The 19,254-nt window shown below is 39.8% G+C and overlaps 1 protein-coding gene across 1 annotated transcript in view; it reads right to left on the reverse strand.

Annotated features, from left to right (window-relative positions):
• Window positions 1–1,365: 1,365 nt before the first annotated feature.
• LOC132403098 (acetyl-coenzyme A synthetase 2-like, mitochondrial) overlaps window positions 1,366–19,254 on the reverse strand; it is a 78,359-nt gene continuing 60,470 nt past the window's right edge. Inside the window, exons 10-14 of the mRNA XM_059986380.1 lie at window positions 18,943–19,069; window positions 15,536–15,663; window positions 13,405–13,468; window positions 9,460–9,581; window positions 1,366–3,877 (exon numbers count right to left, since the gene is read on the reverse strand). Of these exons, the coding sequence (XP_059842363.1) occupies window positions 3,698–3,877; window positions 9,460–9,581; window positions 13,405–13,468; window positions 15,536–15,663; window positions 18,943–19,069 (621 nt within the window). The 3' untranslated portion in view covers window positions 1,366–3,697. The remainder of the gene's footprint in view (window positions 3,878–9,459; window positions 9,582–13,404; window positions 13,469–15,535; window positions 15,664–18,942; window positions 19,070–19,254) is intronic.

Below are 19,254 nucleotides of genomic sequence, written 5' to 3' on the forward strand. Positions count from 1 at the left end.
TGTTTTTGAGGAACAAGAATAAGGAAATGGCAAACACATCATATCATTGTGTCGTAGACTGCATTTATTTCAAAACTGAGTACAATTCTATACATTTTATTACTGCCATCAGTAGGAATTCCAACAATTTTAAAAGCCATTACTTCCTACGAAATCTACACTCAGTGGCCACTTTATTAGGTACAAGAGGTAGCTAATAAAGTGGCCACTGAGTGTATGTTCATGGTCTTCTGCTGCTGTAGCCCAACCACTTCAAGATTTAACACGTTGTAACATGTGGTTATTTGAGTTAGTGTCGCCGTCTTGTGAGCTTGAACCAGTCTGGCCATTCTTCTTTGACCTCTCCCATTAACAGTGTTTTTACCCACAGAACTGCCGCTCACTGAATGTATTTTATTTTTTGCACCATCCCCTGTAAAGTCTAGAGACGGTTGTGCATGAAAATCTCAGGAGACTTGCTGTTTCTGAGACACTCAAACCACCATGGCTAGCACCAACAATCATTCCACAGTCAAAGTCATTTAGATCACATTTCTTCCCCATTCTGATGTTTGGTCAGAACAACACCTAAAACTTTTGACCATGTCTGCAAGCTTTAATGCATTGAATTGTGACCAAGTGATTGGCTGATTAGATATTTGCATTAACAAGTAGGTGTACAGATGTACCTGATAAAGCTGTCACAACCATAGACTCCGCCACAGAGTCTGCACACCCTTGAAGGTGGGCTGCTGAACAGGGTTGGTGATCTTACACATGAGTATGCATGTTCCAGACAATTAGTGTTTCATTCTCATGTTATTAACTCCCTTCCTCTTGTTTTAGTCTTGTCAAGTCCCGCACAGAAATATCAATCCTTCCTGCTTACCTTCGTCCTTGTTCCAGGAACGAAGACTAGCATTTAGATTGACACGGCAAAGGAGCAGTATTTTGGTATTAACTTAATACTTCCTAGCCAGTGTCAGCATTAACTTTTAGTTTGAGAGTTTTAGTTAACAGCCCTGTTTGACTAACATTTATTGTTTTTCCTTTAATTCTGCACAATTCTTATTACATCAGTGAACTGTTCATCAGCTTCATTGTCTCTTTCTCTGCAGTTGGACCATAGCCATACATTTCTGTCAAAAGAGGCCACATGGAGTGTAATAGGCTATTGTAATTCTATCATTCTGAATAATATACCGACAATTTCTGGTTGTCACTGTTGAAGTACTTATTATATGTACTAAGAATTGATTTGTTTTCTTTTGCAAGTTGGTCATTAATATGCAAAGCTGCATTTGTTGGTCAATGATCATTGCAGGATTGCCTCAGGACATTGCAAAAGGCTTTAATAGAACTGCAACAAAGTGTAAGCCATGAGGGTGGTATTGCAGAAACCTCCTTTATTTCTGAAGATAAGGTAATTATAAAATAGATCATCATATTTAAAAGATAAAATTTCCATTATAAATTTAGAACATCATTGTTAAATTTCTTGAAATAGGCCAGGACCAAAATCATTGCAGTTATTACTGATTATATAGTTACACTTTCTAGTTCACTATTTGAAGACTGATAATTGATAATATGCAGTAATGCTCTCTAAATAAGACTGACATAAGCAACTGCAATTTGCAGGTCAATGAACACCATTAGAAACTAGTAAAAGCAGTCTTTTTGTAAAGAATCAGTTATCGTCGAATGAGGAGAAGATTTTTCCCTATCTTCTAGAGAAAAGATTTTTTTTAAAATGTTCAAGAATTGTCTCCGGGTCAAAGGCCGTCTACCTTTAAGGAGACTTATTAAGAACAGCCCCCAAATTCTGTCTCTCCTTTTAGGGCAATATCTGTGTTACGCAGCCATGATTTGAGGTTGTGTTCCACCCAGGGTAGGAGCCATGTAGAAGCCATATTAGTAGGGAGCAGCAGTTTCCAGCTCCAAAAATATAGTCATCAGTGAAATAGTCAAGTTTAATAAAACCAGCTCTTTTTACTTGATTCTCAAACTACCTTAACAGGATCTGAACCCACATTTTCTGGATCTCCATTATTCAATTAACTAGACTAGCAAAAAAAAAACAGTGTTTATGAAGACGGAGAGGACACCAAACAAAAAGAGTATGCTTATAAGAATTTGCATCTCTGTCATGCCTTTAATGAATCTAAGCTGTTCAAAAGGAACTTGCTTTTATTTCCTCAGACTTCATTGCTAATAAATTACTTTTGTCACATGGCAATCATCCTACAAGGTATATGTGGCTGTACTGCTGTCATCATCAGTTTGAGGGCCCTTTGTGTGACCACCACCTATACTAATGACCACCTAATATAACATACTAATGACTAATACCATACTGTGACCACCTTTGAGTAATGTGGGGGCGGGGGGGGGATTCAATGGGGTCACTCATGAATCACCAAGCTGTACATGTAGGTACAAATAAGAAGTGAATGGTGGATAAATATTGGGTCAGACAATCTGAAGCACTATTTTCTTTAAATATTTATTTTTTATAAGCAGTGTCTTTATGGATATAAATGGCAATAAATAGTATCACCTTAATCACTTGCTCCTGAATTTATTGCTCCCTTGCAATTTCTCTCCCTGTGAAACCAGCAGTGATTTCCTAAACATCAAAGGAGTGCTCATTCATTGTAAATGGTGAGAAAAACTGATGAACCCCTACAGAAATTGCTGCCTTTCTATATCCATTGAGCTAATCCCCAACGTGTCCTTTCATCCAGAACACTGGCTATATCTACTGGGCTTTGGAAACTGCTCTAACCATTTCATGGTTGGAATCCACAGACAACAGCATTTCAGTGAATTCCAGATTTCCTGTGTCCCTGCTATTTGAAAGACCAGCCAAAGAGGGAGCGAAAAGAGAATGTTCCAATACCTCTCTAGATGCTGTAATGAGTGTCTGGAAGAATAATCTTTCATTCTGAGATATCTGACACAGTTGTGAACTTTACAGATAACATATCAGTTCTTCCTTATGTATAGTCATAGCATCTATGTAGCTGTAAACCTCTGAAATGACAAATGATTAGTGAATGTCCAGTAATATATTCATAAATATATTCTGCAGGTTTCCAGCTTAACAAAAAATACTGTGGCTTGGTAAAGTCAGAAAATCCACATCATTTTTCTTTAAATATCTTAATGTTTTTTCTTGAAATATCATATTTAAAAACTTATTTTAAATGCTTCTTTGACATAAGCAAACTTAAACTGCTTTATTAGCATGGGTTTTAAATGTACTACTCTGCTATGGAAGTGGCTTGAGATCCCTTATCTTTTACCAGTAAGCACACTGAAACCTGGGGTCTTCTAGTTTGAAAAAAAATAAGAAAATAAAAAATTCAGTCGGGGTTCCCAATTAGCATACCTCAATTCCCAATGGAATTTGCAAATACAAGCAGCCAATTAAGAGCAAGAACACATTTATCTATAATCACCCAGTTCAACTGTAAAAATGATCCAGACACTCAAAATGTAGTGTTTGGTCACACATAAGTATATGCCCATAGATCATGATTATGAGCCCCTGACAATGGGTCAAGGAGAAAATATAGGCATATACATTTTGGGATGATTCATTGATATTGGAATCTGTTTTATTAGTTTATTGGTGCAACACTCTGAACACCATGCAGCCTTTTGGTGCCATATGAGTCAAAGTGGAACGAGTCCTAAGGATTCCTGATATAATCTATTGGCTGCTTTCATGGTCTTTTTTATATTTTTTGTAGGTTGCAATGATTTCCGCAATGACACTTTGGTCATCCAGTGTGCTGAGGTCCCCCAGGTTAGTGGTTTCATCATTGATGACTTTCTTCAGCACCCGCCTCATGATTTTCCCAGATCGAGTCTTGGGAAGTCGCTTCACAGTCTGAAAATTGAAAACACTTATTATACTCAAACCATATGTTATATGAGCAAGGACCTGGCAGACAGTGGTTCATCTCCTAACTTAGCACATTGATCACTAGACAAACAGTACCAGGTCCATCGGACACAATTAACAGTTGTTGATTGTTTGTGTAGCTGCTGATATGCTGCCATTTAAAAACTAAAGCACAATATAATTCTACTGACTTCTTGCTTCAGTACAATATGAAATCAGTCAGCTTTTGACAAGCCAATCATGTCTCCCTGCCTTTTGTTCTCTTTCCTTTTCAAATGAGCAGTGGAGACATTATGTATCTCTCATTTAGTTGCAATTTCAGATATATTCTAGGTATGTTCTGCAAGACCAAAGTTAGATAAATGTTAGGTTCACGTATAACATAGTGAACTTTTGATGCAGGTGTTAAAGCTGCTCCCTAACACTCAGATAGACCAAGGCGGCGTAGTGTGAACAATGCTCTTTAGAAAATTACAGTTGGAGTTGATTTCAGCAAGCCTACAGTCTGTGCATTTCAGAAAATCCTTTATTTTTAATAAAATTATAATTATAAACAGGGTGAACAGGAAAGACCTATTTCCTTTAGAGATAGCCCATTGCCTAGTTAAAGTCAATAGGACACATTGATTTGTGAAAATTGAAGGATATCATTAGAACTTCAAAACTACTTCTGCCCAAGGAGTGATGGGGATCTGGAAATCACTAAAGAAAGGGTGATGGTAGCTAAAGCCATCTGAGTTTAAAAAGTACCTCAGTTTTAAAAAATTGATGTGTCCACCAAGCTTCACTTTATAGGTAGATAGTGATATTAGAATGACAGCCCTTTCTCTATCAACAGTGACTGACAGCAGGATAGTGGCATTAGTCTTTCCTTCCCTTCCTCACTCAACGTGGACCAAGAACTGAGAAGCAAGCATTCGTCTAAATACTCATTCCTGAAATGACAAGAGCCAAGAATAACTGCTTACGCCTGAGCCAAGAGTTGGAAGTGGAATTAGTTTGAAAAGCCAGGTGGTGATCTATCTTGACTCTTTCTTGAGATTGCAATCATCAAGTGCCCCCATGTGATATAAAGAAACAGAGCACTGGGTATAGCAGGGTCCATGAAACAGGAAGCAGCCAGATATCGTCCCAAAGACTACAGAACCATACGTGCCTCTAGGCAACAGCACCTTGCCAGTTACAACGCTGGTAATTACCTGACTGCGTGGAAAACCATTTGGTGTATGAGTCATAGAATCATACACCAAAGAAACAGGCCCTTCACGACAATGCTGACCATCAAGTATGCAAGTTTAAAGAATGTATCAAAATTTGGTCTAACTTTTTTATACCATAGAGATTAGAGTGTTCAACTGGATACTTCTTAAATGTTGTGAGAACATCTACCTCCATCATCTCCACAAGCAGTGCCGTCCAGATTCCAACCAACCTCAGAGTGAAAATAATGATTTAGTTGAACAGTGGGATTCCAGGGTCCGCACCAGTTCTAAGTCAGCTGCTAAACATTGACCGAAGCCACCCACCCATGCGGAGGCTGACACGTACCAGAGCTGGGGTGACCCACAGGAAAGGCCTGGTGAGTGTCCAGAATCACCAAAGGGAGGTGAACTGGATCCTCATCCAGCTGTGGCTCATGCCCATCCCAGACTTTAGAGCTGATCCTCACCTCAAAGCAACAGACCTGGCTTCCCTTACCTGCACCGTTCTAACATACCAGAGACAGTTCACCTTAGAGACGTGCTTCTTCAGGTCCCTGCTAAATCTCTAAACCTATGCCCCCTAGTTCAGAACACCTATGCATTGTGGAAAAATGTCTCACGATTTTGCATACCTCTATCATGTCTCCTGCTGGCCTTCTCGGCTCCAAGGGAAACAAACCCAACCTATCCCTTCCCTACACATAACTGAAAGACCCCTGCAGGAAAAGCTCTTCAGCTGTGGCTTAAATAATGATTATAAAGTTGTACCATAACCTCACTGCTCTCTCATTCTGTGGCGTGACCAGTAAAACCAAGTATTCAATATGCCTTCCTCACCAGCTTTCCTACTGTACCTATGCTACCATCTTTTAGGATCTATGAAATTGTACAAGATCCCGCTGTTCCTCAGTATGGCAATCTGCCCTTCACTGTGTATTTTCATCCTTTATTCATTCTTGAAAAGTGTATCAGCTCGCACTTATCAGGACTAAATTCCAACTGCCATTTCTCTGCCTATCTTACCAACTGACCAATGCCACCCTGCAGCCTAAGACCATCCTCCTCACAGTCAACAACACCCCCAGAGGCTTTTGAGACAGTATATCCTGTTCTCTAAACGAATAGATCTGATCCAGCTGATTAATATTCAATCAGTCTACTCTTGATCATCAGTAAAGTGATGGAAGGTGTTGTAAACAATGCTATCAAGCAGCATTAGGTCTCGAATAAACAACTGACCAAATCCCTGTTTGGGTGTCACAAGCCTCTCAAGCCTTGTCACAGCCTTGCTCCAAACGTGGAACGGGAAATGGAGTTTCAGAGATGATCTGAGGATCATTGATAACAAGGTAGTGTTTAATTGAGTGTAGCATCCTGGAACCCAGGTAAAATTGAAGTCAATGGGCATGAAAGGGAAAATGTTTTGATGCTTGAAGTTGCACATTGCACAGAGGAAGACAGTTATACTTCTAGAAGGAAATCTTCCAAGCTCTGGAACATCTCTGGAGGAGTTCCTTTGGGGACATTGTCCAAGGCTTAACAATTTTCCGTTACTTCATTCAGTTACGTTCCTTGGCAGCATGAGGGTGGCATGCTAACATAATGGTCAGTGCAACGCTTTATAATGCCAGTGATTGGGGTTTAATTCCCTTGCATCAGTAAAGAGCTTGTATATTCTCTCCATGACTGTGTCAGTTTCGTCTGGGTGTTCCGATTTCTTCCCACATTCCAAAGGCATATGGGTTACAGTTACCCATCTCATCCTCTGACTATGTTGTTCGTCATTGACACAAAGGACACATATTTCAATGTTTTGATGAATATGTGACAAATGAAGCTAACCTTATATCATTGAGCCTCCGTCATAGGGTCAGAAATAGGGCCGCTTGTTGATGGTTGCACAATATTTAACCTCATTCACAACTCCTCAGCATATGAAATAGTCCGTGCCTTCATGCAGGAAGATTGAGCTAACACTCAGCCACAGGCTGACAAATGGAAAATAATAATCATGCTTCTGAAGTGATAAGCAATGACTATCGACAAACCATCTATCTTCATTATTTAATAGTATCACCATTCTGTGGGTTGAGCAGAAACCTAACTGAATCAATGAAATAACTGTAGCTAAAGAAGCAGACTAGAGGTTTAGTGTCCTGCAGTGCAGAACTCCTATCATTCCAAAGCCTTTCCACCATTTAGAAAAACACAATCAGAGACATGATGGAATACTCTCCTAAATGAGTATAACAATAACCACATTTACCCATCTCTTTCCTCCTCCATGACACCCTCACATTTGCATCACTGTCCTCATCCTTCTAGGATCTTTCATGCAACAATTACCCTAAGCTCAAGGAAAAATACCTCATCTTCTCATAGTCCAGGCTCAACCCTAAATTCAACAATTTCAGATGGTTATCATCTTCAGCGGACTTTATTTCCAATTTCTAGTATCATGGTATTTTGTCATTTCAGATCATGTTTCTGTTTCTTCCACCCATGTCTCCCCTAGAATGAACTCTTTACATTTCCTATTTCCATCCTCTTTTTGCCATGCATTTTAATACTTCTATCATTTAATCTCTTCTGCATTCTGCTACCATAGAGTCCTAAACTTGTTCTCATTTCCCTTTTATCATGACCTCTTAAACTTACTTATTTCTAACTTTTCCCACTTCTGATGTATGGTTAATTTCCTCACATTTCTCTCTCTCTCTCTCTCTGCAGACACTATTTCCTGATTTTTCAGTTTTTATTTTAGATTTCCAGCATACAGAAGTATTTTGACTTAATCTGTTCTGAACATCGCTGTTGCAGCAGCAGACATGGTTTCCTACTAGCCTTCTCCAAATCTGCCAACCTTTCCATCTCTCATGATGCACTAGTGGAGAAAATAACATTTGGATCAGTGAGCCTATTCTTGTATCAGCTGAGTCTGAAAATGCAAGGTTTGAAACTTGCTTCAGACAGTCCTAGAAGATAGGGGCTGTTAATCTAATCCCAGGCTCAGGGCAGACATTCAGAATGATAATAATTTCTGGAGGCTGGTCCTCTCCCTTCAACAGGTGGGTTATTGGAGACCCTAAAACCTGAATACCACAGACAACTAACCACCAACCATACAATTTAAGAAATAAAATGTTTACACTCATTGCAATCTGTCATAACTTTATTTAGCCTCATAAGTACTTCACACCATTCTCTCTAAAGGAGGAAGAACATGATTGGGTGGCATGGTACCGTCGCAGTTAACGTAATACTACTACAGCGCCAATGGCCCATTTTCAATTCCTGCTGCTGTATGCAAGGACTTTGTATATTCTCTCTGAGACCACAGTGGTTTCCTCTCACACTCCAAAGACACATGGGTTAGTAGGTTAATTGGTCACATGGGTGCAATTGTGCAGTGTGGGCTGGAAGGGTCTGTTACATAAATAAATAAACACTATTGCCATCTTGAGCAACACACACAAAATGCTGGACGATCTCAGCAGGTCAGGCAGTATCTATGAAAGTGAGTAAGTGGCCAATGTTTTGGGCTGAGACCCTTCTTCAGGACTGGAAAGCAAGGAGGGGAGATGCCAGAATGAAAAGGTGGGGGGGGGGAGAAGGAGGAAAGCTGGAAGGTGATAGGTGAAACCAGGTGAGTAGGAAAGGTAAAGGGCTGGAGAGAAAGGAGTCTGAAAAGACAGGAGAGTGGACCATGGTAGAAAGAGAAGGAGGGTTACCAGGTAGAGGTGATAAGCAGGTGAGAAGAGGTAAAAGGTCAGATTGAGAAATAGAAAAGAAGGTGGGGGGGGGGATTTTTTTACTGGAAGGAGAAATCAATATCAGGTTGGAGGCTACCCAGATGGAATATAAAGTGTTGGCACAAGAGGAGGCAACATGTCAGAACGGGAATGGGAATCAGAATTAAAATGTTTGGCCAGCAGGCAGTTCTGTTTTTGATGGATGGAGTGGACGTGCTCAACGAAACAGTCCCCCAATATACAGTAGGTCTCACCAATGTAGAGGAGGCCGCATCAGACACAATAGATTCACAGGTGACCTGTTGCCTCACCTGTAAGGACTGTTTGGGGCCCTGAACAGAAGTGGGCAGGTGTGGCACTTAGATGCTTGCAGAGGTAAGTGTTGGGAGGGTGATTAATGGGGAGGGATGAATGGACAAGGGAATCACAGAGTCTACCTCACCATTCTAGATGTGAGGCTGAAAATATTTCCATGACTTCACATCAATATTTTACAAAGGAGCAGTGCAAAATAACAATGACAAATATAGCATTCTATCAATGCTTAAATCGAGTGCGATCTCTGAAATCTACTCACTGAGCCAGAGTCTGTGGGGAGAGGATAGTCACTCACCATAATATGGTCAGGAACAGCGTATTTGGCTATCCTAGATGCCACCATTGATTTGAGATCCTTAATGATGGCTGATTCAGAAATGTTCTCAGAATCTTTCAAAACAATAAAGGCAAATGCAGCTGAAATGAAGCACAAGAAAAATTCTTTAGTACACACGTGTGCATTCTGACATAGAAATGTGTTCAATAACAACAGTTAACTAACATCAACAACCCAGAACTCATTTTCCTTGAATCACTGAAGAAATCATTAATATTTCTAATCACATTGCCTCAGCAATCATGTATAGTATGACTTAATGGCGGGGGGGGGGGGGGGAATGCTGCTGTGCTTTAACATAACTTTCTTGGGATGCTTGAGTCATCATTAAGACCTGCATGTTTATTGTCCCTTCCTGAATGCCAGTGCCAAAGTGGTAACGAGTCTTCTTCTTGAACTGTAGAGTTTTGAGTTTTGTCCTGGATGTGATACAGATGTACCAGTGTACTTCAAAGGGCACTTAAGGGTGAACCAAAGTGGTACAGGACTAGTCAGAAACAGACCAGATCATGTAGGATGAAAAGTTTTGAAGAACCAAGTAAATTTATTATTAAAGCTGTGGAGGAAAATATTGTGAGTTAAAGATTTTGATAGACTAAGGGTTAATATTGGCTTTTTGAGTATAGAAACTAGTTTGCAGCTTAATTCATTATAGATATGGCCTTGGTTTTTAGCAGACAGTTCTTAGAATAAATACTTGCAGTTGCTTATCTTGTAAAAATTAACATCAAAGACATGAGACAAACTGTCTGTACATACAAAGTTGTACACAGGACTAAATTTTTAATTTTTGCCTGTTACTATGGGTGTAGCTTATCACAAGTGAACCTAGCTTATCTTTTGTAACTCACAAGGTTAATCAAACAGCCTTTGCTCTTGCAGTTGATTTGTACTTATATAAAAGGAGCTGTGCTCTCTGTATTATTTGGAGTTTGAAAGCCACTGTTAGTGGTTCCACTCACTGCAATATCATAAATAATGCTCTCTTTACTTCAAATTCAGTGACTAATTTACATGCGATCATCTTTAATTGAATTTTCTTAACAAATTAATTTCTCTAACAAAAGTACTGTATGTCACCATGTACAACTCTGAGATTCATCTTCTGACAGGGATACCCAGTAATTCCAATAACCATAATAGAACCAATGAAAGGCTGCACCAACAAGGCGGACAACCAGTGTGTAAAAAGCAACAAACTGTGCAAATACAAAAATAAAGGAGAAAAATAAGCAATAAATATCGAGAACATGAGATGAAGAGTCCAAAGGTTGTGGGAACAGTTCAGTGATGGGTCAAGCAAAGCTGAGTGAAGTTATCCCCTCTGGTTCAGAGCCTGATGGTTGAGCAGTAATAACTGTCCCTGAACCTGGTGGTGTGAATCCCAAGGGTCCTGTACCTTCTTCTTGATGGCAGCAGCAAATAGAGATATTTGGGAAAGATGGGGATGCAGGAATAAGGGATCTTGGGTCCATCAATTAACTAATTTCAAATAGTGCCTACTTAAACCAGGCTTTAAGTTTAGGAAGAATCAAGAATATCTGCACTCAGTGGCCACTTTATTAGGTACACCTGTACATCTGCTTGTTAATGCAAATATCGAATCAATCATGTGGCAGCAATTCAATGCATAATGCATAATAGCATGCAGACATAATCAAGAGATTCAGTTGTTGTTCAGACCAAACATCAGAATGGAAAAGAGATGTGATCTAAGTGACTTTGACCATGGAATGAGTATTGGTGCCAGACAGGGTGATCTGAGTATCTAAGAAATTGTGGACTCCTGGGATTTTCACACACAACAGTCTCTAGAGTTTACAGATAGTGGTGCGAATAACAAAAAGTATCCAATGAGCAGTAGTCCTGTCGGCAAAAATGCCTTGTTAATGAGAGAGGTCAGGGGAGAATGGCCAGACTGGTTCAAGCTGACAGGAAAGGGACATTAATCACACATTACAACAGCAGTGCATAGAAGACCATCTCTGAACACACAACACATTGAACCTGGAAGTGGATGGGTTACAGCAGCAGAAGACCACATACATTCAGTGGCTACTTTCTTAGGTACAGGAGGCATCTAAATAAATGCCCACGGAGTGTATGTGAAAAACAATTTAATTTATTACAAAAATCATCAATCCTAATGTTATTTGAGGCAACATAAGTAGAAAATAGACCCAATAACCAGAAATATGTTGGTTTGGCCACAAATGGAGGTGGCACTATTCAGAATAGATGAGAGAGTACGGGAGATATCTAATAATTCCAGCAACCTTAGTTATTTGAAATAGACAAGAGAAGTTGGAGTTTTTCACTGGCTGAGAAGGGATCTAGTAAGGTATTTGAACTGTTTCCTTTGGAGGAAAGGATCAAGAATCAGGAGAGACTGTATAAAATAAAAATGAGAAGTATTTTATACAGCAAGCAGTTAGAGTTTGTAATATAATGTCAGTGGATACAGTGGGCATAGATTCAATCGTGACATTTGAAAGAAAGATGATGAGGTACTTGAATAGAAGGAAGTTTCAGGACTACAGGAAGACGATAGGTGAGTGAGATTAGCTGGACTGGTCTTACATAGAACTGGCATAGATTTGATGAGTCTAACGGCCTCCTTCAGGGCTCTCGTCTCTGTGTAATTATATGTTAGGATAAATAGTGTTTCAATGTGAATATAGTCCACAGTAAACAGTATCATCTGGCTACCATTGACTTATATTTGAGAATATTGATTAGATACTTACAGTTGCTGCAGCTACAGAAAAGAACAAGGGAAGCCAAGTGCTCTGCTCCAGATCAAGAAAATGGCTTGCACATGTGGTTACTCTTCCCAAAGTACCCATGCTGACGATTGCAATGCAAGTTGCACCTTAATCCACTGGAAACAGTTTGCATGTCAATAGTATCTATATTATTTATGTTACAGAAAGGGGCATTGATGCTAAATATGAAATATTGCCTTTTATAAACACAAATGAAGTATCAGCTTGGTCAGATACAACAGGCCAGTTTATGACAGTATATGGTGCTCCACACATGCCCCCTGTCAACTCCTGTCACGGGGAAGTGGTGATATGTAATGTTTGGTCATCTCAGGTGATGGCAAAATCCATGATGATGGTTTGTGGTTATATCTTTTTTATCCTGGAGTAGAATTTCAATAAGGACACACCAACTTTATCAAGGTTCTCCAGGTCAGGTCATGTGAGAGGAAAGGTATAGTTAATAATTTTTTTAAATTAACCTTGCAGCCTTTTTAACCCTCTTGCAAAATGGTGAATGGTTACCTTACACTTGGACTATTTTGCACTGATTTAGTCACTGCACGAGGAAAGATGTGATTCTGCTATAGAGAATGCAGAGAAGCTTCACCAGGAAGTTGAGTAGATGGCAGGATTTTAGTTATGTAGAGAGAGTGGATTGTTCATGTCTGTCACCCAGAACAAAGGAGGGTGACAGCTGATCGGATAGAGATAAGTAAGATTTTAAGAGGAATAGATAATCAGAATCGTATTCACATGGTGGGAGTGTCAGAAACAAGAGGGGATAGGTTTAAGGAGACTGGAATTAATTTTAAAATGGATCTGAGGAGAAAGTTTCTTGACATAGAGGGTGGATGATAGCTGGAATATGCTGCCACAGGAGATGGTGGAATCAGATACAATCTCTTTGTTTAAGAGGCAGGTGCTTGAATAGGATACTGATCTAATGTGGACAAATGTGATTAGTGTAGATGGGCATAAAGATCAGCGTGTACTGAAGAAATTCATATTGTAATGAACAACCTTAAAATCATTACAGATTATACCTTTTTTAAAATTACAAAAAGCCAGCAGCACTTGAATTGAACAATATTTGTAGGTTTAGAAAGTAAATGTGATTACCATTTCTCTCACCTACCTTCCCCTTTTATTTCATGAGGAAAGCCGATTACCGCAGTCTCTGGCACTTGAGGATGTTCATCCTAAACACCATTTAAACAGAGGGTATTGTATCAATTAGAGTAGCACCTTATCACCTTACTATTCAGTGTAAACATTCATTCCATAGGTAACAATACCAGCTTCATTCTGGGGGATCTAGTGTTCACTGCTCAAAACATCATGATACAACTCTCTTCTCCTTTCTCTAAGTCATTCATATGTATGTTGAAAAGTTAAGGCTTTGGTTCAAATCGGTGAAGGCCATTACTTGCCATATATTTCCAAGCACAGAATATATTCTACCTTAGTAATTGCTTCCACTTGGATCTGTATTTTGTGTGTAAGTCACACAAAAATAATTTTGTAAACTTTTGCACCCATTTCCTGTTGAGGCCTTGCCCATTGAGAAATTGGACAGAGCAGTAACAGGAATGATTCACTTTTATGCAAGTGTCATTTCCCCGTTGTCATTCACACATCTGCGTTCATTGCTTCTTTTCTATCAGAACTTGGATCAAACGATAATGAGATATGACCTTAATTATATAAAGTAAGGAGCAGGCCATGCCGTAAGTCAAGAAATACAAATACATTAATGGGTCATAGATAGGGCATTTTTATAAGCATTAATTCTCACACATTTTAATTTACTAACCTTCCTCCCAGACAGCACTGACTCAGAGCCCAGTGTTTCAGTGCAAGATGCTATGATCTGATGCCCATCGTCTAGACAGCCTCTTTGAGAAGACCTGAGTGCCATTTTCTGCCCTTGCCCCCTACCAATTCCACCCTCTCTGCCCACTTCCATTTTGCCTTTATTTCCATCTCACCAAGTGTGCTTGCCATGGATTTACAATTCACTGAATTGACCCTCTTCCCAATAGTCAGCATGCCTCAAGCACAACAAGTAATGTATGTAGATACAAAAATCACATTCTGAATGGGAGAGAACCATGATTGTGATTTCTTGAAGTGCGGATATCCCAAGTTGGTGATATCTTTGTGTAACTACTGATTTTGTATTAAAGCTAATTACTACATCAGAGAATGATGAGGTCTAATTTCTGGACTTTCATGTCATGTTGTAATGTTGCCTTCAGTTCTGTTGTAAAGAAAGAGTTAAATCTGATTCCTCCTTGATACATACTAAAATGTATAACACAAAATGGCGTCAGCTTTGAATGTCATAATGGCCTGTTTTCCCCCTTACTGACCAATGGCTGGTCTCTATTTTCAGTGCACTTCGTTAAGATGAGATACCAGTGAAGAATGTTTTCCTCCATATGCACCTGCTGCTTCTATTTCTAAGGTTATGTGGGTCTAGGCTGAAGGTCACAAGAGATACAAATGAATAAAAAGGGGCAATCTCTTCATGCAAGTGGGAAATCTTCTCTTAGCTTGGGTTGTGAATAGTGCTAGGAGCTAGAGATGTAGACGGGGGGGAGAGAGGGGGAGAGGGAGAGGGAGAGAGGGAGAGAGAGGGAGAGGGAGAGGGAGAGAGAGAGAGAGAGAGAGAGAGAGAGAGAGAGAGAGAGAGAGAGAGAGAGAGAGAGAGAGAGAGAGAGAAAGAGAGAGAGAGAGGGAGAGAGAGAGAGAGAGACCGACCCACCCTGTGCTTTCTTCTGGCAGAATATTGTTTACTATTTGTTTACTTATTCATTTCAGCCCAATGAGCCACACTGCCCAGCAACCCAGCTGTTTAACACCTAGCCAAATCACAGGACAATTTACAGTGACCAATTAACCTACTAACCGATATGTCTTTGTACTGTGAGAGGAAACCGGAGCACCCAGAAGATACCCACATGCACACAGGAAGAACGTACAAATTTTCTTACAGAGGACTCTGGAACTGAATTCCGAACTCCGACACCTGAACTGTAACAGGTTGCGCTAGCCACTACACTGCTGTGGCACCCTATATTGTGCGGTGTGGATAAATATTACTTTGTCGCTTTTACTATATAACTTTGTAACTTTAGAAAAGTACCTTTAATACAAGTACAGTGTCTCCCTTGCTTGAAGGATCAGAAAAGAACTCAGAATGACGTTATAAGATAGTTTTTGTTATATCTATGCAACTTTATTTGTTCAGGCAGTATCCCTACCAGAGCATTCTCTATTTCAGCTGTGCCCAGTCTATGTCCACTGATGTTGATAACATCATCCATCCGGCCAGTAATTTGGTAATAGCCTTCCTCTGACCTGTATGCACCATCACCAGTGAAGTAATAGCCTGAAAAGGAATGGGCACTGTAAGTACAACTAAATTCCCCGCGTGTGCTTCCCCAGACATGCACAGTATTCACTGCAGAGCTGGGAAGACTCAACACTATTTAGCTCAGAACTAAATGTCTTTCTGGAATGTGTGGGTTAGTAGGGATGGGAAAGACTATAAGACTCTGATACAATATAGGGACACTACGTAGCTGTTTTCCCTTTCTGCCATTTCTTTAGTAGCTTTGCCTCTATTTTACAAGGCTGAGTTGTTAGCTCAACGCTCAACCCAGCACGGATGCAAAGTGTGAAAGGAGCCAGCTGGATTCGAACCTGGGACCACTCGCCTCGAAGTCCAGTGCAGATGCCACTACACTACCAGCTGGCCAGGGGGACACTATGGATCAATGTATAATCTCATCATCAATATTATAAACCGTGTCATATGACGTGGGCAATCGTGGTCTATGACCATGATTGTTCTTGGCAAATTTTTCTACAGAAGTGGTTTGTCATTGCCTTCATCTGGGCAGTGTCTTTACAAGACGGGTGACCCCAGCCATTACCAATACTCTTCAGAGATTGTCTGCCTGGCATCAGTGGCCACCTAATCAGGACTTATGATATGCACCAGCTACTTATACAGTACAACCATCCAGCTCCTGCTCCTGTGGCTACATGTGACCTTGATCAAGGGCTAGGCAGGTGTTACACCTTGCCCAAGGGTAACCTGCAGGCCAGCGAAGGGAAGGAGCACCTTATAGCTCCTTTGGTAGAGATGTATCTCCACCCTGTCACCCAAAAAACTTAACATAAATTACAAAAATAAATAAATAATGCCAAGAAAAGGGAAAATGAAATAGTGTTCATGGGTTTCATAAACTGTTCAGAAATCTGATGGTGGAGATTAAAAGTCATGAAGATTAAATGGACACTGAATATTCTCCCATAATTTCTTCAGTTCTCCTATTACCAGAATATTAATAACAGACATTTCATTTATTATAGTGCAATATAAATGCAAGTTTCTGTTGTGTAAGATAGTAACATGATACACAATTCATTGCAATGGTTGTTACATGAATATAATAGCAGAGTCAGCTGATATTTAAAAGCAATATAATTTTATTACAAGGTTTATTGCATCAGCTGAGCTAGTGCAGTACTGCACAAAGTTTCGCAGCGAGTAAAGTGGAGGGCTTTGAGTAGAGTGGAATGCCTCAGAGGGAAATTGGTATGTTACTGGCATGTTACATTTTTAATTGATTTAATTAAGTAAATGAAATAATTAAAAACAATGATTTAACTGTCTTCATTGATATACTAGAATTTTAAGTGTCTTATTCATTTTTAATGCCATATTGTATGTTGCACTTTGGAAGGACAAACCAGGGTAGGACTTACACAGTGAAGAGTAGGGCACTGAGGAGTGCAATAGAACAGAGGGATCCAGAAAGACTGATTCATACTTCCTTGATAGGATCAAAAAGAGAGCTTTCAACACATTGGCCTTCATAAATCAAAGTATTTGAGTACAGAAATTGGGATGTTAAGCTTAAGTATAAGGAGTTGATTAGGGCTAATTTGGAGTATTGTGTGTGGTTCTGGTCACTTAGCTATAGGAAATAGATCATTAAGATTAAAGCAGTGCAGAGAAATGCTAGAAGGATATTACCAGGACTTGAGGACCTGTGTTATAGGAAAAGTTTGAATAGGTTAGGACTTTATTCCCTGGACTGTAGGATGATGAGGGGATATTTGAGGGGAATAGATAGCATAAATGTAAATGTAAATAGGCATTTTTCCACTGACCTTGGGTAAGACTCCAGCTTGAGGTCATGGGTTGAGCATGAAAGGTGAAATGTTTAAGGAGAACATGAGAAGGAACTTCTTCACTCAGCCAGTGGTGAGAGGTTGGAACGAGCTGCCAGTGGAAGTGGTGGATGTGGGTTTGATTGCAACATATAGGAGAAGTTTGGATAACTACGTGGATGGGAAGGGTATGGACGGCTCTGGACCGGGTACGGGTCGATGGAACTAGGCAGAATAATAATATGGCACAGATTAGATGGGCCAAAGAGCCTGTTTGTGTGCTGTAGTGTTCTACAACTCTATGTGGGCACCTCAGAGTAAATGGCTAGTAACAATGAGAAAGTCAAAACTATGAAGGCAGCAGCAGGTTCATATATTTATCAATTTAAAGTTGTGTTTAATAATATTCACGAGTTCCAGGTGACATATTGGTTTGGCTTGTACTGTATATCTTACATATTTGAAAAAAGATCACATTAATCATTTGACCTTGTGCTTATTTAGAATCCCTGCCAACTAATCCCTGCATTCTTGCTGACACATGAATCCTTCAGATCATTATGATGAGAATTATAGTTGATAACAGAGGCAATCCTGGCACCATTATAAGGGTAGCTTTAATTATCCTCTCTCCTGGTTTTTCAATCTCAAATCCTGGTATTTTTAGTTATATGATAATCTACATGACCTTGCTACTCACTCTCTTTGTAACCCCTTCATATCCCAGAATGCTCAAAGCACCCTACACCTCCAAAACTCAAACCTGCACATTGTCAAAGTCATTCAGTCCTGTTTAGATGACTACATTTCAATTCTTAAAGCCCTAAGCTCAGGAATATATTTTCTGAACTTCTCCATGTTTCTGTCTCTCCTCTTTCACATTATTCCCTGAACAGCATTTTTGACTAAGCCTTTGATCATCTGCCCTAATACTAGGCCAGTGCCAATTTTTGGCTGATTGCTTTTCTGTTAAGTAGGTTGAAGCATTTGACCACATTAAACTAAAATATCTATTTAATATTTTCCTTGTAATCTGTAACAGAGGTCTCATCCTCCATCTGACTTGTGCAGCTATCTTACAGTAGTTAACGATACACCCTCCAGTGGAAACCGTATCCACACCTTACCCTCATCTGTCTTAAAGCATTTTTCTATTCACTCCATGTAACGGAGTTTAATCCCTGATCACGGTCTGCATCCTCACTGGTGCCAGTCAGCTACCTTAATAACTAACAGATGGGGGGGGGGGGGGTTGAGGAAGAAATTAATCTTTGACCACTGACACAGAAGAATTTCTAGGGTATCATCTCCTAATTTTACCCAGCTTTGCACATTTATTTCATGAAACAGAAATGCGCGGTGATAAATACAGCCAGTACCACACCACACGTTTAGAGCAACTGATCAAAGATGAATTTCTTTGATTGCCTGTTATCTGTTGATAGAAATGTGAATAAATAGTTTTCTCTGAAAACATTATTCCTACCTGGATATTCATTGAAATATGCACTCATGAATCTCTGGTGATCTCCATAGATTGTTCTGGCCATGCCAGGCCAAGGATTTGTGATACACAGAGCACCTGTAACATTGTTGCCCTCCATAGGATTACCCTGCAACAGCACATCAATAAACTTCATTAACCAAGGAAGGGAGAGCCCAACCATTAGGAAAGGCCAGGCAGACCAGGTTTTCTAGAGATCAACAGCTTGCAAGGTGACCTTATATCCGATATCTGCCTCAAAAATTGCTGCCAACTTTTACTGATGTGCATACTGACATATGGAATATCAGTGTG

Source organism: Hypanus sabinus, chromosome 12 (assembly GCF_030144855.1).
Source record: "Hypanus sabinus isolate sHypSab1 chromosome 12, sHypSab1.hap1, whole genome shotgun sequence".
In the NCBI taxonomy this organism is placed as follows: domain Eukaryota; kingdom Metazoa; phylum Chordata; class Chondrichthyes; order Myliobatiformes; family Dasyatidae; genus Hypanus; species Hypanus sabinus.